At 38.0% G+C, this 25,000-nt stretch overlaps 1 protein-coding gene across 1 annotated transcript in view; it reads right to left on the bottom strand.

The window, feature by feature from the left end:
- Positions 1-25,000, bottom strand: part of USP8 (ubiquitin specific peptidase 8) — a 140,322-nt gene that overhangs the window by 106,703 nt on the left and 8,619 nt on the right. The window contains 1 exon segment of the mRNA XM_053719328.1: positions 3,400-3,544. Within this exon segment, the coding sequence (XP_053575303.1) occupies positions 3,400-3,544 (145 nt within the window).

The raw sequence follows: 25,000 nt of genomic DNA, 5'->3' as shown, positions 1-25,000 counted from the left end.
ATAGAGGATGGTTAAGCTGGAAATCTTCATACTGGGCATTGCCATCTTGCACTGTGTGGCAGAGATGGTGCAAATTCATAGTTCAGTGAAGTTGACAAGTGTATTGTGCATTTCAGGTTAGTGTGCATGATACACAGTTGGAGCTTTACATTTTTTGCAGTGTCTGCATTGCTCTAAAACATAATGTAGCCTTTTATACATAGGTATGCAATGTTTAAACTGTGTATAAAAACGTTATAAATGTAAACCTCCCACTCTGTTCTGTGTGTGCTAAGCTAAAGCGCATGATATAGCTGAAAAAAGCCAACAACTGATCAGTGACAATTTCACACTTCTTTCACAGGGTGCAATAATACGTGAGCTCCAAGATGCCGCCACCCATTATAAAAATCTAGAGCTTCATCATCTGACACCTATTCAGGATTAAATATAAGAGAACAACTCTGAAGAGATCAGAGTGCCCGAGGGGGGGGGGGGGAATTATACCATGGTGAAAAATAAAGTTTTATTTAAGTTCTGTTCATCAGTTTAATGTCCCTTTAAAGAACCCAAGTTCCGACTGTGAGGTTGCAAAAGAATGGAGCTATATGATCACCCTGCAGAACCCAAGTTCCGACTGTGAGCTAGCAAAAGAATGGAGCTATACGATCACCCTGCAGAACCCAAGTTCCGACTGTGAGGTTGCAAAAGAATGGAGCTATATGATCACCCTGCAGTAAAATAAGCTTGCTTCTCATTTATAGGTATCTCTGATTCCTGGCAATCATGACATCACATGATGTCTGCTCTAGTTCCGGACAAAGCTCTGTTCCACTATGTACAAGGGAGGGGTGCTTGATAAAGGGTTCCCATACTCCTCATTTTGGAAGGCGATTGCAATAAGCAATATGTTCACACACAAAAACAATATCCCATATAAGAAGGGATTGCAATTTACTACATTAGGGGTGTATAGTCCAACTAGATATGAGGTAATTGATATTGGAAGACCATTCACCTGTCTACTAGGAGTACAGTACTCTGGGATGTGAAAGACCCTAACACATCAATTTAAGCACCAAAATGTTCAAGGGTTAGCAGTGATCTCCATGACAACAGCATATAGAACAACAATTATGAGAGGGGCAGGCCCTCTCCCTCCCCCAATACAGAGAGGAATGTAAGAGTCCTTGAGTGAAAGGGCACTTATCTGATTTCAAAATGAGTAATCCTATGTCTATCGAGGTGGCCATTATTTAAAGGGACAGGTAACTCCAAAATTTTCTCTTTCATGATTTGGATAAAACATACCATTTTAAACAACTTTACAATTGCTTTTATTATCAAATTTGCTTCATTATCCTGGTATCATTTGTTGAAGGAGCAGCAATCCACTACGGGCAGCTAGCTGAACACATCTAGTTAGCCAATCATAAGAGACAAATGAGTGCAGGAACCAATCAGCAGCTATCTCCCTCTAGTGTAGGATATGTGCATATTCTTTTATAACAAGGGATACCAAGAGAACAAAGCACATTTGAAAATAGAAGTGAATTTAAAAATATGAAAGGTAGACTAACTTTCAAAGACTAATTTGTTTTGAAAAGTAAAAAGGTATAGCAACCTAACATCTAGCTTCCTGGACAAGTGACTTGCTACTAAATAAAAATTGACATCATATTCTATTTGCGGTTTACCATGAGTGCTATAAAACAATAGCCATACTGGAAAAAAAGCAAAACAAAAGAAATGCGATTTGTACGGTTAACCTGAAAATAGTTTAGAAATGGCTATACAGTAAAAGGGTTAAATACATGATAGAAAAATTATGGACTTGCTGTAGGTAGTTTATGTGTTTATTTAAATGTAAAGATTATTTTTATTAATTAAAGATCTTGCTAAAGAAACTTACATTGTATAGCATGTGCATTTAAAAAGAATTTACTCATATCTTGGGAATTAAGAATTATGTACAAAGCCCCCCAACAAACAAATGTACCCTAATCCTTATCAAATGACTCAGTTCTCATCAATACAATAGCTTACAACAGCTACAGGCACTTATATTTAAAGGAACAGTAAACACATTGTAATTACAAGACATTTATGTTGTGCTGCTTAAAAGGGACATTATACACTAGATTTTTCTTTGCATAAATGTTTTGCAGATCATCCATTTATATAGCCCATACAGTTTTTTGTTTTTTTTAAATGTATAGTTTTGCTTATTTTTAAATAGCATTGCTCTGATTTTCAGACTCCTAACCAAGCCCAAAGTTTTAGGAAAATACCAATGTATACCTACTCCAGCTTGCTCCTGTTTGTGTAAAGAGTCTTTTCATATGCAAAGGAAGGGGGAGGGAGGAGTGTCTGATATTTCCCACTTGCAGTGGGTGTTCCAGTACCCTTTTAAACAGAGCTAAACTGGAAGCTTCTAAGTAAGTTTTTAAAAGGTTTTACACTGGATTTTTAGATCAGTATCTGTGCATATTATTCTTTATATTAGTGTCTATTACATGCAGTTATATGAAAATTGGTGTATACTGTCCCTTTAATAACACATAAGCCAAGTCTAAATGTTTTTAAAACAAATTAACATTTTTACTGCAAATGTTTTGCAATAGCCAAACTCCAGCCACAATTTGCCTTATTTGGAGGAGCCAATCTGAGCTTTAGTCTGCAGACAACTAGGCTAGTCACAGCCATACTGTTAGTATTAAAGGGACAGTATTACATGATTCAGATAGGGCATGTCATTTTAAACAACTTTCCAATTTACTTTAATCATTACATTTTCTTTTTTTCTCTTGGTATTTGTTGTTAAAGGCTAAACCAAGGTCTGCAGTCCACCTCTTATCTCAGTCTATTTTTGAATAGCTAATAACGTACTGTATGTTCATGTGTGCCATATAGATAACATTGTGCTCACCCCAGTGGAGTTATTTAAGAATCACCACTAACTGCCTGAAATGCAAGTCTGTCAAAAGATCTGAGATAAGGAGGCAGTCAGCAGAAGCTTAGATACAAGGTAGTCATAGATGTAAAAAGTATATTAATATAACCATGTTGGCTGAGCAAAACTGGGGAATTGTAAATAAAGGGATTATCTATCTTTGTAAGCAATAACATTTTTTGTGTTTACTGTCCCTTTAAATTCAGTTTTGCATTTGTTAACAGTTAGGGGAAGACATGTAGCAGGGTTAGCCCTGATAAATTATCAGGGTGCTTTTCAAGTTCTGAGGATTAGAAAATCCTCAATTTTCAGTGGTAAATTAAATAAAAAGGGGGCACAATAAATGGTTTATTACAAAGTTGTTTCAATTTGCATAACTAAATATTTTATATACAATCTCAAGGTGTTTACTGCCCAGTGAGTTTAGAAGCCAACAAAAAAGACAAATGCAATGAAATACACTGTACCTGGTTTTGCTTGAAATCTGACCTTTTTTTAATGAGTTCAAATACAAATAAAAATTTCATGTACAAAACATAGGCTTTTTCTTCATCTCCATCCAATCTGCACTCTTCTGCTTTCTGAAAAATTTTACAGGCACTCTGAACATAGCTGGGGAATTGAGAGAAGAAGAAAAAAAAAGATGAATCACTTTGCTGTACTAGATTAGAAAGACACTGTATATTCTTAGTAAGCTGCATAGCATATCAACGTTCCTACTTTTTATAAAGACCCAACATGCTAAAAAAAAGAAAACAGTTTACACAGCCAATGAGATCTCTAAATGTGATCCATGTGACCATATATTATCTTAGTGCTAGCTGGCAGTTCTACTTCATAAACGTTAGTTGGGAAATTGAAAGAACTTTTTATTTTTTTAAATTAACTTATGCATGTCATATCATTTTTCTGTGCCATTTGCACATGTCCTGTGAGGGCCTGTGCACCAGGTGGAACAATTTAGAGGATGCATTTTAAGGGGTGTGTGTTGGGTATGCTGTTTAGCCAAGTTACCCCATGTTGAGTGCCTTCTTCGTGGTCTGGTGGGATGTGTATAGTCATTATGGGCCAGATTACGAGTGGCACGCTAACAGTTATGCTCAAGTGAAAAGGGACAGAGATACATACATATACATGCCTAAATGTAGTGTGTGTGTGTGTGTATATACATACACACACACACATATATATATATATATATATATATATATATATATATATATATATATATATATATACACACACACATGTTTATATGCGTGAACATATATATGTATTTATGTGTGTACATATGTATTTATACACATAAAAAAACAACATATAAATACATATGTATCCATATATAGACATAGCAGAATATGTTCTAAGTATTTCTAGATAGATATTCCAATATATATCTGTATATATCTATGCCTATATATAATTATATCGAGAGAGAGATATTGTCCGTAAATACTACCTGCTATATGTATTTATGAATAAATAGAACATATTCTGCAATGTGAAGAACATTGGAATGTAAAATATTCATATTTTCATGTCAGGTTAGCGCACTTCAGAATATGCGATCAGGTTTGCACGTGAATAGTTTTCTTTCCACTTTTTATTGCTCCGTTGACTTCTATGGGGAGGGAATACATCAACGTGCGCAATATCCTAAGTTCAGATGTTTGCGCACATTGGGTACGCGCTCACGTGAAAACAGTTTTCTTTTAACTTGTAATACGAGTGCTACCGACGCATGCAAAAAGCTTACTTCTAGCGGAGTTAGCGCGGAAGCATTAAATACTGCTCCACTTGTAATCTGGCCCTTTATATGTTACCTGTCTTCCAAAAATATAGCAACACTTCACATAGAAAAAAGCTGTTGCAGGCTTGATGGAGGCAGAATGAGTAATGTTACCAATCCCAAGTTACCCGTGTCTAGTACAGTGTGGCATTTGAAGGATGAAGGACAAAACTGGTATACATTTGGGAGCCAGTAGAAGCATTTAGTAAGATATCACTCCCCACCAAACCACCAGGAATTATTGGAGGGACTGACAAAGACGCTATGTAAATTTAGGAGTTAGGAGACAATGTCTAGTTGCAATGCGATCCCAGTTACACGAAATCCATAGCATGCTATTTGTTACTCCCAAATTAGTTTTAAAAAAACAAAAAGCATAAAGTAAAGTCAACATTAAACAAGTTTCCAAATTACTTCTATTATTTAATTTGCTCTATTCTTTTGGCATCCTTTGTAGAAAGGCATATCTAAGAAATGCACTACTGGGAGCTAGCTGCTGATTGTTGGCCACAGACACATGCCTCTTGTCATTGGCTAACCTGATGTGTTCAGCTAGCCCCCAGTAGTGCACAATTGCTCCTTCAACAAAAGGACACCAAGAGAATGAAGAAAACATGTTAATAGAAATAATTAAAAATGTGATTTAAATGGTATATTTTTTCTCAATCATAAAAGGAAAAGTATATGTTTCTTGTCCCTTTAAGGTGTCCGTAGCTTGCTGCTATAAGAAGTAATACATCATACTTGACACATTTATTTAAAGATGTGAAAAATGTTGATTAAATGTAATTGAACTAATACTGCATTATTGGTTTACTACCGTCTATTAACTCTTACTGGCTGATAAGGACAGCTCTCATTGCTTTACTGAAAGATAGATACACTCCTGACAAGAAAAAAAAATTTTTGTTTATTGAGGACAGGAACATGAGTTTAAATAAAATAATGTATTTTTTTTTAAATACTTTCTATGAGATGAAACATTACAACATTATATAACATTAACACCGCTCAAGTTAAATAAAGTAGCATTCCTATTATGTTGCTAGCCTTAGAAGTTGAATATAAGAACTTTGTGCGTGTGCGAAAGACTAACACCTGGAGGTCGGATAGCGTGACCTCGCTAACTCCTTTTCCCCATAGACTTCTATGGGGCACACTACAAAAGCCTATTATGGCTTTCGCTGGCACGCTAACCCAAAGGTGTGTTAGGCCAACTGCGCCTAAGCCGAAGGCGCCTTAACAAATACTTTAAATACCTTTGCTCTTTACTTAGCATAAAATGTTTTTTTATTTTTTAATGCATATATATTTTTAAATAATGTTTCTCATGTTTATTTCTTTTGTTTGCATTGGCATGACACAAAAAAGTGGAGAGAAAAAAAAAAAGACCAAATTTGACACATTCCACGCAAAACTCCAAAAATTGACTGGACAAAATTATAAGAAATAATTGCATCCTAAGTTTGTGATGCTCCTGTAATTTGTAATTAAACTCACCTATATCAACTAACAGGTGCTGACAATATAGAAATCACACCGGCAACCAGTTAAAATGGTGAAAAATTGACTCAACCTTTCTGTTGTGTGTCTCTGTGTGCCACACTGAGCATGGAGAAGAGAAAGAGCAGCAAAGAATTGTCTGAGGATTTGAGAACTAAAATTGTGGAAAAGCATGGACAATCTCAAGGTTACAAGTCCATCTCCAGTGATCTTAACCCCTTAAAGATACACGTCGTACAGGGTACGTCATGCAAAAACTGGTCTTTAAAGACCAGCGACGTACCCTGTACGTCGTTAGGGGTTTCAAGGTATTGCAGTGATGCCTCTATATTGAGGCATCACTGCAATACCTTTTTTTGGGTATGGCAAAGGTGCTGATCGGGGGTGGGAGCCATTGCAGGGAGGTGGGAGGGCGGCCCATCGCTGGGGAACTTCCTTCCGGCCAGCAGTTATTGATGTCGGGTGCATGCAGGAGGTGAGGGGCGGGAGCGTGCGCGTATGCACGCGCACCCGCAATCTAGCATCGTCAAAAATGAAAGTGCTGGGAGAGGGTGGTGGGTGGCAGAGGAGGGGGGATACTTTTAAAAAGCGATCGGGCAGGCGTGTCCTAACAGCGGCTCTGAGTAGTCGCACATCTCCGGAGCTCCGGGTGAAAATATGATAACTTGCCGTTTATCTATATTACCTTACAGCTCTTATCGTTAGTACGACTGGATTTGTACTTCATAACATCACCTACCACAAAGCAAGACTAAACTGCTGTATTTATGAACCCTGAGCCGGAAGTGGACAGTTGAGGCCTGTAGTGGCGGCAAACTCACAGGCAACGTTCTCCCCCCCCCCTGGAGTCCCAGGGTAACTGCCTAAGGGTTACACAGGCAAAAGACTGTTAACTGTACACACTATCAGTAATCCCTACCCGCTATACAAGCAACATGGCTGCTGAGAGAAAAGATGGCTTTTCAGCTTGCATAGATCGTATCCTGGAAAGAATAAGTATAGATTATTATGCCATTTAAGCCTGGATATGTGTGTGTGTGTGTGTGTGTGAGATAGAGATATATATATATATATATATATATATATATATATATATATATATATATATTGAATCACTCTCTGAATTCTATAATTAGATATAGAACTCTTCTACATAACAACAAATCTTTTATCTATATAGTTGTGTAGGTTGAGCATCAAACATGTGACCAGTTTAGGTACATGCATCACTATATCTAAGCTGATTTTGTTATACGAAGGTTATTCTCTCAGGGATGCATTTTTCTTTATTCTTTTGTTTATTTCTTATATGTGTTAAGTATTGACCTCTGGAACCAAACCAAAACAATTTATAAGGTCCAAGAGTGGCTTATATTACAATTTCAGGGGAACAGAAAATGAGGAAACACTATTGTATACTCAAGAATTGACATGATGTAAATGAATGTAACAATTGTAGTATTCATAATGTCATGTATCTATTCTCAATCCTCAATACAAAAATGAAATTAGGGTTAGAGAGCTCTTTGGGGGGGGGGGTCAGGAAGGTTGGGGGCTAAGGGGGTATCCAACACAGAATGATTTATTTTTTATTTTTTTTTAAACTTATTTTAGTATTGGTAGACTTTCTGCCAGTACTTAAGATGGCGGGGACAATTGTGGGGTGGGGGAGGGAAGAGAGCTGTTGGGAGGGATCAGGGATGTGCTGTTGGGATGTGTCAGGTGGGAGGCTGATCTCTACACTAAAGCTAAAATTAACCCTGCAAGCTCCCTAATTAACCCTGTCACTGCTGGGCATAATACAAGTGTGGTGTGCAGCGGCATTTAGCGGCCTTCTAATTACCAAAAAGTAATGCCAAAGCCATATATGTCTGCTATTTCTGAACAAAGGGGATCCCAGAGAAGCATTTACAACCATTTGTGCCATAATTGCACAAGCTGTTTGTAAATAATTTCAGTGAGAAACCTAAAGTTTGTGAAAAAGTGAACAATTTTTTTATTTGATCGCATTTGGCGGTGAAATGGTGCCATGAAATATACCAAAATTGGCCTAGATCAATACTTTGGGTTGTCTACTAAAAAAAAATATAATATACATATCAAGGGATATTCAGGGATTCCTGACAGATATCAGTGTTCCAACTATTGCTAATTTTGAAAAAAAAAATTTGGAATTAGCAAAGTGTTACTTGTATTTATTGACCTGTAACTTGCAAAAAAAGCAAAGAACATGTAAACATTGAATATTTCTAAACTCAGGACAAAATTTAAAAACTATTTAGCATGGGTGTTTTTTGGTGGTTGTAGATGTGCAACAGATTTTGGGGGTCAAAGTTAGAAAAAAAGTGTGTTTTTTTTCCATCATATTTTATAATTTTTTTATGGTAAATTATAAGATACGATGAAAAACATAATTTATGTAAGAACTTACCTGATAAATTCATTTCTTTCATATTAGCAAGAGTCCATGAGCTAGTGACGTATGGGATATACATTCCTACCAGGAGGGGCAAAGTTTCCCAAACCTCAAAATGCCTATAAATACACCCCTCACCACACCCACAAATCAGTTTAACGAATAGCCAAGAAGTGGGGTGATAAGAAAAAAGTGTGAAGCATAAATATAAGGAATTGGAATAATTGTGCTTTATACAAAAAAATCATAACCACCACAAAAAAGGGTGGGCCTCATGGACTCTTGCTAATATGAAAGAAATGAATTTATCAGGTAAGTTCTTACATAAATTATGTTTTCTTTCATGTAATTAGCAAGAGTCCATGAGCTAGTGACGTATGGGATAATGACTACCCAAGATGTGGATCTTCCACGCAAGAGTCACTAGAGAGGGAGGGATAAAATAAAGACAGCCAATTCCGCTGAAAAAAATCCACACCCAAAAATAAAGTTTAAATCTTATAAAGAAAAAAAAAACTGAAAATATAAGCAGAAGATTCAAACTGAAACAGCTGCCTGAAGTACTTTTCTACCAAAGACAGCTTCAGAAGAAGAAAACACATCAAAATGGTAGAATTTAGTAAAAGTATGCAAAGAAGACCAAGTTGCTGCTTTGCAAATCTGATCAACCGAAGCTTCATTCCTAAACGCCCAGGAAGTAGACACTGACCTAGTAGAATGAGCTGTAATCCTTTGAGGCGGAGTTTTACCCGACTCGACATAAGCATGATGAATTAAAGATTTCAACCAAGATGCCAAAGAAATGGCAGAAGCCTTCTGACCTTTCCTAGAACCGGAAAAGATAACAAATAGACTAGAAGTCTTTCAGAGATTTTTAGTAGCTTCAACATAATATTTCAAAGCTCTAACTACATCCAAAGAATGCAATGATTTCTCCTTAGAATTCTTAGGATTAGGACATAATGAAGGAACCACAATTTCTCTACTAATGTTGTTAGAATTCACAACCTTAGGTAAAAAGTTAAAAGAAGTTCGCAACACTGCCTTATCCTGATGAAAAATCAGAAAAGGAGACTCACAAGAAAGAGCAGATAATTCAGAAACTCTTCTGGCAGAAGAGATGGCCAAAAGGAACAAAACTTTCCAAGAAAGTAATTTAATGTCCAATGAATGCATAGGTTCAAACGGAGGAGCTTGAAGAGACCCCAGAACCAAATTCAAACTCCAAGGAGGAGAAATTGACTTAATGACAGGTTTTATACGAACCAAAGCTTGTACAAAACAATGAATATCAGGAAGATTAGCAATCTTTCTGTGGAAAAGAACAGAAAGAGCAGAGATTTGTCCTTTCAAGGAACTTGCAGACAAACCTTTATCCAAACCATCCTGAAGAAACTGTAATACTCTCGGAATTCTAAAAGAATGCCAAGAAAAATGATGAGAAAGACACCAAGAAATATAAGTCTTCCAGACTCTATAATATATCTCCCTAGATACAGATTTACAAGCCTGTAACATAGTATTAATCACAGATTCAGAGAAACCTCTTTGACTAAGAATCAAGCATTCAATCTCCATACCTTTAAATTTAAGGATTTGAGATCCTGATGGAAAAAAGGACCTTGTGACAGAAGGTCTGGTCTTAACGGAAGAGTCCACGGTTGGCAAGAGGCCATCCGGACAAGATCCGCATACCAAAACCTGTGAGGCCATGCTGGAGCTACCAGCAGAAGAAACGAGCATTCCTTCAGAATCTTGGAGATTACTCTTGGAAGAAGAACTAGAGGCGGAAAGATATAGGCAGGATGATACTTCCAAGGAAGTGACAATGCATCCACTGCTTCCGCTTGAGGATCCCTGGATCTGGACAGATACCTGGGAAGTTTCTTGTTTAGATGAGAGGCCATCAGATCTATTTCTGGAAGTCCCCACATTTGAACAATCTGAAGAAATACCTCTGGGTGAAGAGACCATTCTCCCGGATGTAACATATGGCAACTGAGATAATCCGCTTCCCAATTGTCTATACCTGGGATATGAACCACAGAAACTAGACAGGAGCTGGATTCCGCCCATACCAGAATTCGAGATAATTCTTTCATAGCCAGAGGACTGTGAGTCCCTCCTTGATGATTGATGTATGCCACAGTTGTGACATTGTCTGTCTGAAAACAAATGAACGATTCTCTCTTTAGAAGAGGCCAAGACTGAAGAGCTCTGAAAATTGCACGGAGTTCCAAAATATTGATCGGTAATCTCACCTCCTGAGATTCCCAAACCCCTTGTGCTGTCAGAGACCCCCACACAGCTCCCCAACCTGTAAGACTTCCATCTGTTGAAATTACAGTCCATGTCGGAAGAACAAAAGAAGCCCCCTGAACTAAACGATGGTGATCTGTCCACCACGTCAGAGAGTGTCGTACAATCGGTTTTAAAGATATTAATTGAGATATCTTTGTGTAATCCCTGCACCACTGGTTCAGCATACAGAGCTGAAGAGGTCGCATGTGAAAACGAGCAAAGGGGATCGCGTCCGATGCAGCAGTCATAAGACCTAGAATTTCCATGCATAAGGCTACCGAAGGGAATGATTGTGACTGAAGGTTTCGACAAGCTGATATCAATTTTAGACGTCTCTTGTCTGTCAAAGATAGAGTCATGGACACTGAATCTATCTGGAAACCTAAAAAGGTTACCCTTGTCTGAGGAATCAATTAACTTTTTGGTAAATTGATCCTCCAACCATGATCTTGAAGAAACAACACAAGTCGATTCGTATGAGATTCTGCTAAATGTGAAGACTGAGCAAGTACCAAGATATCGTCCAAATAAGGAAATACCACAATACCCTGTTCTCTGATTACAGACAGAAGGGCACCGAGAACCTTTGTAAAAATTCTTGGAGCTGTTGCTAGGCCAAACGGCAGAGCCACAAACTGGTAATGCTTGTCTAGGAAAGAGAATCTCAGAAACTGATAGTGATCTGGATGAATCGGAATATGCAGATATGCATCCTGTAAATCTATTGTAGACATATAATGCCCTTGCTGAACAAAAGGCAGGATAGTCCTTACAGTTACCATTTTGAATGTTGGTATCCCTACATAACGATTCAATATTTTTAGATCCAGAACTGGTCTGAAGGAATTCTCCTTCTTTGGTACAATGAAGAGATTTGAATAAAACCCCAGCCCCTGTTCCAGCACTGGAACTGGCATAATTACTCCAGCCAACTCTAGATCTGAAACACATTTCAGAAATGCTTGAGCCTTCGCTGGGTTTACTGGGACACGGGAAAGAAAAAATCTCTTTGCAGGAGGCCTTATCTTGAAGCCAATTCTGTACCTTTCTGAAACAATGTTCTGAATCCAAAGATTGTGAACGGAATTGATCCAAATTTCTTTGAAAAAACGTTATCTGCCCCCTACCAGCTGAGCTGGAATGAGGGCCGCACCTTCATGTGGACTTAGGAGCTGGCTTTGATTTTCTAAAAGGCTTGGATTTATTCCAGACTGGAGATGGATTCCAAACTGATACCGCTCCTGAGGATGAAGGATCAGGCTTTTGTTCCTTGTTGTGACGAAAGGAACGAAAACGATTATTAGACCTAAATTTACCTTTAGATTTTTTATCCTGTGGTAAAAAAGTTCCTTTCCCTCCAGTAACAGTTGAGATAATAGAATCCAACTGAGAACCAAATAATTTATTACCCTGGAAAGAAAGGGAAAGCAGAGTAGACTTAGAAGACATATCAGCATTCCAAGTTTTAAGCCATAAAGCTCTTCTAGCTAAAATAGCTAGAGACATATACCTGACATCAACTCTAATGATATCAAAGATGGCATCACAAATATAATTATTAGCATGTTGAAGAAGAATAATAATGCTATGAGAATTATGATCTGTTACTTGTTGCGCTAAAGCTTCTAACCAAAAAGTTGAAGCTGCAGCAACATCCGCTAAAGATATAGCAGGTCTAAGAAGATTACCTGAACACAAGTAAGCTTTTCTTAGAAAGGATTCAATTTTCCTATCTAAAGGATCCTTAAAGGAAGTACCATCTGCCGTAGGAATAGTAGTACGCTTAGCAAGAGTAGAGACAGCCCCATCAACCTTAGGGATTTTGTCCCAAAACTCTAATCTGTCAGATGGCACAGGATATAATTGCTTAAAACATTTAGAAGGAGTAAATGAATTACCCAAATTATTCCATTCCCTGGAAATTACTTCAGAAATAGCACCAAGAACAGGAAAAACTTCTGGAATAACCACAGGAGATTTAAAAACCTTATCTAAACGTTTAGATTTAGTATCAAGAGGACCAGAATCCTCAATTTCTAATGCAATTAGGACTTCTTTAAGTAAAGAACGAATAAATTCCATTTTAAATAAATATGAAGATTTATCAGCATCAACCTCTGAGACATAATCCTCTGAACCAGAAGAACCATTATCAGAATCAGAATGATGATGTTCATTTAAAAATTCATCTGAAACATGAGAAGTTTTAAAAGACTTTTTACGTTTACTAGAAGGAGGAATAACAGACATAGCCTTCTTAACCCCTTAACGACCGAGGACGTGCAGGGTACGTCCTCAGAAAAAAGGCAGTTAATGCCTGAGAACGTACCCTGCACGTCCTCGGTGTGGAAAGCAGCTGGAAGCGATCCTGCTCGCTTCCAGCTGCTTTCCGGTTATTGCAGTGATGCCTCGATATGGAGGCATCCTGCAATAACCTTAAATGGCCATCCGGTGCAGAGAGAGCCACTCTGTGGCCCTCTCTGCACCGGACATCGGTGGCCGGTAACGTTGGTGGGTGGGAGCTGACTTGGGAGGCGGATGGGCGGCCATCGATGGGCCGGGTAATGTAGAGGGGGGCGGGGGCGATGGGGGCGCGCACAGGCGCGCGCACGTCGGGTGGGCGCGTGCACGGGGCGGGAGCGGGTGGGAACCGCTACACTACAGAAAAGACTGTTCTAAAAGTTTGTGTAAAGCTTTTTATTTTTTTTAAAAAAAACAGTCAAAGGTATCTAGGAGGGGGTGGGGGTTTGTTCTTTGGTGGGTAGGGGAGCTACACTACAGAAAATGGGGAAAAAATAAAAAAAGCAACTGTTTTTTTTATAAACTGGGTACTGGCAGACAGCTGCCAGTACCCAAGATGGCGGCCATTAAGGCAGAGGGGGAGGGTTAGACAGCTGTTTGGTGGGGGATCAGCCAGGTTGGGGGCTAAGGGGGGCTCCTACACAGCAGCATATGTAAATATGCTTAAAAAAAAAACCAAAAAGCCTAAATATATATTTTATTTTAGTACTGGCAGAGTTGCTGCCAGTACTTAAGATGGCGGGGACAATTGTGGGGTGGGGGAGGGAAGGGAGCTGTTTGGGAGGGATCAGGGGGTCTGATGTGTCAGGTGGGAGGCTGATCTCTACACTAAAGCTAAAATTAACCCTGCAAGCTCCCTACAAACTTCCTAATTAACCCCTTCACTGCTAGCTATAATACACGTGTGATGCGCAGCGGCATTTAGCGGCCTTCTAAGTACCAAAAAGCAACGCCAAAGCCATATATGTCTGCTATTTCTGAACAAAGGGGATCCCAGAGAAGCATTTACAACAATTTGTGCCATAATTGCACAAGCTGTTTGTAAATGATTTCAGTGAGAAACCTAAAATTGTGAAAAATTTAACTTTTTTTTTAATTTGATCGCAATTGGCGGTGAAATGGTGGCATGAAATATACCAAAATGGGCCTAGATCATTACTTGGGGTTGTCTACTACACTACACTAAAGCTAAAATTACCCCAAAAAGCTCCCTACATGCTCCCTAATTAACCCCTTTACTGCTGGGCATAATACACGTGTGGTGCACAGTGGCATTTAGCATCCTTCTAATTACCAAAAAGCAACACCAAAGCCATATATGTCTGCTATTTCTGAACAAAGGGGATCCCAAAGAAAAATTTACAATCATTTATGCCATAATTGCACAAGCTGTTTGTAAATAATTTCAGTGAGAAACCAAAAGTTTGTGAAAAAATTTGTGAAAAAGTGAACGATTTTTTGTATTTGATCGCATTTGGCGGTGAAATGGTGGCATGAAATATACCAAAATTGGCCTAGATCAATACTTTGGGATGTTTACTAAAAAAAAATATATACATGTCTATAGATATTCAGGGATTCCTGAAAGATATTAGTGTTCTAATGTAACTAGCGCTAATCTTGAAAAAAAAATGGTTTGGAAATAGCAAAGTGCTACTTGTATTTATGGCCCTATAACTTACAAAAAAAGCAAAGAACATGTAAACATTGGGTATTTCTAAACTCAGGACAAAATTTAGAAACTATTTAGCATGGGTGTTTTTTGGTGGTTGCAGATGTATAACAGATTTTGGGGGTCAAAGTTAGAAAAAGTGTGTTTTTTTCAATTTTTTTCTCATATTTTATAATTTTTTTTAAAGTAAATTATAAGATATGATGAAAATAATGGTATCTTTGGAAAGTCCATTTAATGGCGAGAAAAACGGTATATAATATATGTGGGTACAGTAAATGAGTAAGAGGAAAATTACAGCTAAACACAAACACCGCAAAAATGTAAAAATAGCCTTGGTCCCAAATGGACAGAAAATGGAAAAGTGCTGTGGTCATTAAGGGGTTAATGGATTTAGAAACAAAATCTCTTATGTTATCAGGAACACTCTGAGTATTAGATGTTGACGGAACAGCAACAGGTAATGTAACAGTACTAAAGGAAATATTATCTGCATTAACAAGTTTGTCATGACAATCAGTACAAACAACAGCTGGAGGAACAGATACCATAAGTTTACAGCAGATACACTTAGCTTTGGTAGCTCCAGCACCAGGCAGCGATTTTCCAGAAGTATCTTCTGACTCAGTTTCAATGTGGGACATCTTGCAATATGTAATTGATCAATTTTGCTTTATATGTTGTTTTTTCTAATTCCTTAAATGACAGTTTCAGGAATGGGAAAAAATGCCAGTGAACAAGCTTCTAGCAACCAGAAGCAATAAATAATGAGACTTAAATAATGTGGAGACAATAGTGACGCCCATATTTTTTTAGCGCCAAAAAAGACGCCCACATTATTTGGCGCCTAAAAGCTTTTGGCGCCAAAAATGACGCCACATCCGGAACGCCAACACTTTTGGCGCAAAAGAACGTCAAAAATGACGCAACTTCCGGCGACACGTATGACGCCGGAAACAGAAAAAAAAATGTTGCGCCAAAAAAGTCTGCAGCAAGAATGACGCAATAAAATGAAGCATTTTCAGCCCCCACGAGCCTAACAGCCCACAGGGAAAAAGTCAAATTTTAAGGTAAAAAAAAAAAATTGATTTATTCATATGCATTATCCCAAATATGAAACTGACTGTCTGAAATAAGGAAAGTTGAACATCCTGAGTCAAGGCAAATAAATGTTTGAATACATATATTTAGAACTTTATAAAAAAGTGCCCAATCATAGCTTAGAGTGTCACAGAAAATAAGACTTACTTACCCCAGGACACTCATCTACATGTTGTAGAAAGCCAAACCAGTACTGAAACGAAAATCAGTAGAGGTAATGGTATATATATAAGAGTATATTGTCGATCTGAAAAGGGAGGTAAGAGATGAATCTCTACGACCGATAACAGAGAACCTATGAAATAGACCCCGTAGAAGGAGATCATTGAATTCAAATAGGCAATACTCTCCTCACATCCCTCTGACATTCACTGCACGCCGAGAGGAAAACCGGGCTCCAACCTGCTGCGGAACGCATATCAACGTAGAATCTAGCACAAACTTACTTCACCACCTCCATAGGAGGCAAAGTTTGTAAAACTGATTTGTGGGTGTGGTGAGGGGTGTATTTATAGGCATTTTGAGGTTTGGGAAACTTTGCCCCTCCTGGTAGGAATGTATATCCCATACGTCACTAGCTCATGGACTCTTGCTAATTACATGAAAGAAATAATGGTATCTTTAGAAAGTCTTTATAACGGTATATAAAAGATGTGTGGGTACAGTAAATGAGTAAGAGGAAAATTACAGCTAAACACAAACACCGCAGAAATGTAAAAATAGCCCTGGTCCTTAAGGGAAAGAAATTGAAAAATGGCCTTGCCCTTAAGGGGTTAAATGTTCCTGTGTCCACTGTGCACAACATTGACAAGAAGTTTACAGCCCATGGCACTGTAGCTAATCTCCGTGGACATGGACGAAAGAGAAAAATTGATCAAAGATTACAATGAAGGATTGTTTGAATGGTGGATAAAGAACCTCAATCAACTTCCAGACAAATTCAAGTTGACCCTCAGGCACAGCGTACAAATGTGTCAAGTCACACTATACGTCACCATCTGAACGAAAAGGGAGGCTATGGTGGGAGACCCAAAAGCCAGGTTGGAGTTTGCCAAAACTTACCTGAGGACGCCAAAATCCTTTTGGGAGAATGTACTGTGGACAGAAAACAAATTACAGCTTTTTGGTAAAGCCCATCATTCCACGGTTTTCAGAAAAAGAAATGAGGCTTTTAAAGAAAAGAATACAGTCCCTACAGTCAAACATGTTGAAGGTTCACTGATGTTTTGGGGTTGTCTTGACTATGTGCATGGCATTAAAAAATCTGAAGACTACCAAAGAATTCTGTGGTGCAATGTAGGGCCCAGTGTCAGAAAGCTGGGTCTTCATCAGAGGTCATGGGTCTTACAGCAGGACAATAACTCAAAGCACACATCAAAAAGCACCCAGAAATGGTTTAAGACAAAGCGCAGGAGAGTACTGAACTGGCCAGCAATGAGTCCAGATCTCAATCCCATAGAGCACCTGTGTAGAGATCTCAAAGCAGCAGTTGGGAAAAGGAACCCTTCTAATCTGAGAGACCTGTAGCAGTTGGCGAAAGAAGCATGGTCCAAAATTCCAGTACAGAGGTGTAAGAAACTCATTTATGGTTACAGGAAGTGATTGATTTCAGTTATTTTTTACAAGGGGTGGGCTACCAAATATTAAATTGAGGGTGCCAATAATTTTGTCCAGTTCATTTTTTTAGTATTGCGTGGAACGTGTCAGATTTGGCTTTTTTTCTCCACTTTTTGTGTGTCATACCAATACAAACAAAATAAACAAACATGAGACTGCCTAAACATTTGTAATTGCAACAATTTTCTTGGTGAAGAGGTGCATTATCTGTCAGAAATGCAGGGGTGCCAATAAATATATATATATTTTTATATATTTAGCTTGGGCTGAGCATTGCTACAACAGCATACGTTCACATTTTTAAAGTGAACATTTTATAAGTGAGGCATTAAGAACAGAATTATACAAGACATACTCAGCACTCACTACAGTGCTGCTTATTAAGACAAAATGCTGCCTATTGACATCTGCTGAAGAAATGCACACTACATCAAGTTAACCCTATTCTCTCTCTTCTGCTTTCAGGTACGTGAAGAGTCCCTGTCAATCTGTACACTATTCACTGCACTCTGGTGTTTCCTCTCCTGTAACTCTCTTTTGGTATGTGTATATGTATATTGAGCAAATTATTTTAGGTTGTTAATTTAGTCCTGCATTTGTTGTACTGTTATCAAATGTCTTACTTCTAATGTTTTGTTAATTGCCATGTGATGTTCAATCCTTATCAATACTTGCTATTATTCTTAAATGTATAGCTGTCTTATGCCATAGTTTCAACCTTTTCCAAATTTTACTGTCTGTTTACTTAACTCACCCTGACCAGACCAGAATCTAACTTTTCCATTGGCCCTTCATTTGTCTTTGATTTATCAATCAAGTAATTTAGTGGACACGGCTGACTTCCCTGCCTATATATTTAACATTAGCTTGGGCTGTGCATTGCACTGGGCAGTATGCATTGTTACAAAAGCATAAGTTCACATTTTTGAAGTGAACATTTTATAAGTGAGGCATTAAGAACAGAATTATACAAGACTTGGACAAGGATTGGACAAGGGGCAAGACACAAGGCAAGTACGTTTTTAATATTATGTTTTATATACCCAATTGTTTCCTTATGCAATTGCTGCTGTAATACTGTGTCCTATGTGTTTAATTGGTTCCCAACTTTTGTAGAAATGCTCAATATCTTCATATTCCTTTTTGCTGCCTCTTGTCTCTATAACAAAATACATTATTCAATTACTCCTTCTCCCTCTCCACCTGCACTGTTCAGTAGCCCATCTCTTTTAAACTCACCTTACTTTTGTACTCAAGAACTTTACCTATTCCTAAACACTCTCTCTCCCACCTGCACCTCGTCTCAAAAGCAGTCTCATTACAGCAAATCTGTATCTCATCTCATGTCACTCTCCCTCTTGCTTATACTAACTGCTGGTGACATCTCCCCTAATCCTGGTCCCCAACAACTGACTAGCCGTGCATATCCATGTGTACCGTCCCACAGACTCAGAAAAGAAAACTCTGCCAACCTTACTCACATTCCACCTGCATCTAAAGCCACTACCCCTTTCACTTGTGCACTCTGGAACTCTCGCTCTGTTTACAACAAGCTCACTTCTATACATGACCTCTTCATCTCGCCCTCCCTCAACCTTCTGGCCCCAACAGAAACCTGGCTCTCTCCCCTAGACACAGCATCCACTGCTGCTCTGTCACATGGGGGTCTCCACTTCAACCACACTCCTAGGTCTGGTAATAGACATGGAGGTGGTGTAGGTATTTTACTTTCCTCTCGTTTCTCCTTTCAACAATTACAACCCATCTCTTCCCTCACATTTTCCTCAATCGAAACCCACATGATTCGCTTATTCTCTCTCTCTATACATGTTGCAGTCATATACCGACCCCCTGGCTCCTCAACTCAATTTCTAGATCACTTGACTGCCTGGCTACCTTATTTCCTTAAACAATCCAAAAAAAGAGAAGCAGGGTGGCAGCATAATAGAATAAAAAGTTCAATCTTTATTTCCCAACGTTAAAATACATGCTCCATGGAAGGAGTTGTGTAGAATCAAGTCAAATACACGGAAAGGAAAACAGTATATACGTTTCAGCGTGAGCCGTAATCACTACTGATAAAAAGGTACATTCAGTGTTAATTTAAAAAGGGTGTACTAAACCCTCATTGGATAGACCCTTAAACTGATCCAGCCAATGAACCGTGCAATTGTAAGTGCTAATGTTTAATCAAAGACATAAAAGCAATATGTGTGTAATGTTCCTTAAAGAACATAATACAATACTTAATTCTAAATGTTTTACCACAACATACTACACATTATATACAAAAACTCCTACAAGGTATAATTAATTACAAAGTTGCAAAAAACATGTACAAATATGAAAAGTGTGTACATGTAATATATAGCATAACATTATTACCTCATATTAATAGGAACATAGTATTGCTACCAAGGCATAAATGTAAAAACATAGTCTAGGTATTAAAATAAAATAGAACCTGTTTATATGTATTATGCTATATCTAAATGCGTTTGCAACTACTATGGAATGGCAAAAAAGTAACCTAAAGTTACTAGAAATGCAGAATGGATTAAAGTATAATTCAATGGTCATTTCTAAAGGAAAAAGAACATATAAGGAATGAGATATATTATAATGTTTAAAATACCATGTATCCTAGAGTCCCCCTACTCAAATAGGTAATATGTGAATCAGACTTATGATAGACTTATAATAGAAAAGGGACAAACCCATGCAATGAAAGCATGGACAAAGTAAGCATTACTACCAAAAATCCTATATCAAAAAGACCAGGGTTGTGATGTTTAGAATACCATAAATGTCCCAGAGTCCCTATTCAAATAGGTAATGTATAAACCAGATATATGTTAAAAAGGAATGTAAACCCATGAGATGAGATATATATATATATATATAGATATATATATATATATATATATATATATATATATATATATATATATATATATATAAACAACATTACTACATATATATCAAGAGAACAGGGTTCCTTCCTAAGCAAAATAGAGGACAAATGTATATAGGATCTCAATTCATTCCCAGTAGTTGATGAGGTCATATTCTGCTTAAGACCTTGAGGGACCTTAGTGGATAGTTTGAATATCCATAACATTTCACGTCTTTCTAAAAGTTTTTGTCTATCTCCACCCCGTCTTGGGGGGTCACCTTATCAATAGCTAACCATTTAAAGCTGGAAACATGTTTCCCATGTGTAATAGCAAAATGTTGAACTATGGGTGTGGTGGAGTTGCCTAAATTGATGGTGGATAGATGTTCTCTAATCCTAGATCTGTCACAGGTCGTAAGCCCAACATATTGTACATTGCACAAAGTGCATGTGATAATATATATCACAATATTTGATGTACAGTTTAAACAATAGTTAATCTTGAACGACCAACCCATGACAGCAGATGTAAAGGTGTCTGAGATGTCAATATAATCGCAGGCCTTACATCTATTACTACAACACCTCTACATGCCCTTACAAGTAAGCCATGAACTGGTGATAGCTGACTTCTTGGATAATACTGTGGGCGAAATATAGTTACCCAACAATTTATTCTTCCTGTAGGAACATCTAATACCATCCTTTACACAATCAACTAATTTGTCATCAGCTACTAAAATTTGAAGTGTTTCTTTACAACATTACAAAGATGATAATATTCAGTGCTATAGTCTGTGACAAAAGTAACTTGATTGGGTTTCTCAATTTCAGAAGTGCTATCCTTATTCAAAAGTAAAGTGGACCTGTTAATATTTTTAACCTCTCTTAGGGCTCTTTTGATGATTTTGTTTGGGTAACCTCTAGTATGTAGGCGATCAACCAAATCCTTTTGGTGTCGCTGGAAACTGTTCTCAGTTGAACAGTTTCTTTTAGTCCTGATGAGATGTACCTTTGCAATAGAATAGGACACATTTTTAGGATGGCAACTGCTTGCATGTAACACAGAATTACCTGATATAGGTTTTCTGTACATGCTGTTCTCAACTTTACCACTTGGAGTGCCCTTTAATGTAATATCCAGATAGTTGATAGAAGTGGTAGATACTTCAAAGGTGAATATGGGATTCGCATCATTTGTGTTGATGTACTCTATAAAATCTGCCTCTCTATCACCTTGTCATATGAACAGGAGATAATTGATGAAACGGCCATAATAAATGATATTGTTACGGTAGGGATTCATATTTCCAAAGATGTGGGACAGCTCCCACCAACCCATGTACAGGTTAGCATAGGAGGGGGCAAATTTAGCCCCCATAGCCGTCCCACATCTCTGGAGATAAAAAGTACCCTCAAACTCAAAATAACTATAGGAGGAAGTGTGTTACGTCAACCACAAATTTGCGAAAATCCTCACCCAGATTAGAGTATAGGGATAACATTGAATCCAGTGCTATTAGGCCTTTATCGTGAGGGATGGAGGAATATAAGGCAGTGACATCCACTGTCAACCAACAGTAACTGGAGTCCCATTTCAAATTATTCATGACCCTCAATACATGTTTCGTTTCACATAGGTAACTGGGTAAACTCTGAACCAACGGATAGAGGATCGCATCCAGCCATTCAGAAACATGTTTGGATAAGGAACCTATGCCACTGACTATGGGGCGTCCCTTCACAGATGTGAGGGACTTGTGCACCTTCAGGAGGTGATGAAAAACTGGAATGACAGGGTAGGGAACACATAAACAGTCAAAAGTGTCAATATACCCCTGTTCAAGACCATCGTCCAGAAGGTGCACAAGTTCTAAGTGATACTTTCTGGTAGGATCAGTACGTAATACCGAATATTGAGTATTGTCAGTGAGTTGGCGTAAGGCCTTGTCTCTGTATGCTTGTTTATCCATAACAAACTACCGAACCCCCCTTATCGGCCCCCTTGATCACAATGTTGTCATTACTTTGTAATTCCACAAGTGCTTTTCTCTCAGTTTTGGATAAATTATCAGTGATTCTTGTGTTTCTATCGAGAGTTAAATCTCCAAGATCTTTTTCAACTCTATTGTAGAAATTTTTCACTAGGGGGCCCCGACCATGGATAGGATAAAAAGTAGAGGCATTTTTGAAATGCACAAATTTCTCAATGTTGGAAGATGCTGTGTCATTTGGTGTTTCCCCTGCCAGTGTATCTAACAAAATTATATCACAGGTCTCAGAAAAACTCAAGTTAGTGTTAAGATTTATTCTGGCTACTTTTTCACACTTTTTCCTTTTGTTCAAAACTGTAGTAGGCAAAGGTTCACTTCCATAGAAGTGCTTTTTTTAACTTTATATTACGAACCAAACGATTAACGTCTAGCACCAGTGGTAGGTACAAAGCCCAAACCAAAACGTAATAATTTCATTTGTGATTCACTCAGAACAACCTGAGATAGATTTATTACACTGATGGTTTGTAATTGTTCGTTTGTTTCACTCCCCTGAGTTGATACCTGTTCTGCTGTTCTATTATCTCCCCTCCCCCTGCTGGGTTCCTCGTGGTCACTGAAAAAACCTGATCAATTTGACTCGGGCCCTGTTGTGAATTACCCACTACCCAATCATTTCCTATACTGGGGGGGGGGGGGGGGCAGACTGCAGCATCTGTTTGCTAGAGGTCAGAAATTTTCCTCTTTCTTTGGGTCTTGTAGATTGTTGGATTCCAGAGTCTTGCTTATATGTGTTATGTAACATTATTTCCTGATTCTGTTTGAGTATACCTGGTGTATCTGAAGTGGGGATATCCACTTTCAATACTCTTCTCTGTCCACCCCCACTTCCTAATACAACTTCTCTGTCAGCTCAAGACTTTGCCAGCCACTTCAATAACAAAATCCACTCCATCAGAAACTAAATCAGCTCTCAACATAATTCCATTCTCTCACATTTTCAAACAACCACAACCCATATAGCCATAAACTTAGCTCATTCTCCCCTGTTACTGAGGAAGAAGTTTCGGCACTTATACTGCTATATATACACATACACTATAAATACACACATTATATACATACACACCTTCCTTTTAATATATTGTACATGTGTTTTATTATACTTGTACTGTAGCCCAAATACTTTACTTCAGGTCTCGAGCTAACCTTTTTAGGGCTGACTTCTAATGTGAGCAATGATTAAAAAGGAACATAAAACCCAAATTATTTCTTTCATGATTTAGATAGAGCATGTGATTTTAAACTAACTTCTAATTTACTTCTATTATCTAATTTGTTTTTTCACTTGGTATCCTTTGTTGAAAAGGATACCTAGGCAGACCCAGGAGCTGTTGATTGGTAGCTGTGCATATATGTCTCATGTTATTGGCTCATTCAATGCATTCAGCTAGCTCCCAGTAGTGCATCACTGCTTCTTCAGCAAAGGATACATAGATAACAAAAGTAATTTGGAAACTTGTTTAAAAAAATGGTATACTCAATCTGAATCATGAAAAAAAAAAATTGTGTTTCATGTCCCTTTAAGGCGATTGCGATATAGGATCGCTAAAGTATAGGACCCGCTAAAGGGATGTTGGCTGCGCTAAACATTCTCTGGTAGTTCTGTTTTACCATGGACTTTTAATACCATTTTGTGTGCTAATCTTAGAGCGGTCCTGCGATATGATAGAGTACCCTGCACTATCAATAGCGCTCCACTTGTAAACTAGGCCTATAGTGACTTTGCAAACATTGATCTGACACAACATATATTAATTAATATGCAAACAGAAGAACCTTTTGTTTATCATAACTATTCTTCACCTGGGAGGCTCATGGTGTCTCTTGACGTAACTGCACATCACCAAAACCCAAGTTATGAAAAGAGTTCAGTAAAGAAGACAGGACTTTTCATGGCTGAGCTGACATTGATGGATGTTATTAGAAATATTACTCTCATCGGTTCTCAGGAGACAAGTACGGGACACAAATTAAATATGTCACTGCATTTCTTTGGCAGTTATCCTCTCATTATCTGCTGGCTGATCAAATCAGACTGTGCGTATTTGGAGGGAGATAAGTGCCACCCATTGGAAATACATGACACAATCTTCAGTTTAAGACATGAATTTAATAATGAAGGAAGTTATTGCCTTAGTGTCAAAGCAAAAAATGATGTGAGCAGTCTGCAATTAGGGTTTAGTTCAGGGCCAACCCGAACACTCTTGCTATGTGCACAGCAGAGTACACATTACGTATAATAGCACATAAACACAATTTTTGCATAGATATTCACACTGTCTCTCACACACACACACAAATGCATGCTTACACACTAACAAACCAGGGGTGTATTTTGTCTAGGCACTTGCCTAGTGCGGCAGATTTTGAGTCTCACTACACACACACACAGACAGATACTCAATTGAACATGAA

Source organism: Bombina bombina, chromosome 6 (assembly GCF_027579735.1).
Source record: "Bombina bombina isolate aBomBom1 chromosome 6, aBomBom1.pri, whole genome shotgun sequence".
NCBI classification, from domain to species: domain Eukaryota; kingdom Metazoa; phylum Chordata; class Amphibia; order Anura; family Bombinatoridae; genus Bombina; species Bombina bombina.
Note: the sequence above shows the minus strand (reverse complement) of the source record. Positions and strands in the feature narration are given on the sequence as shown.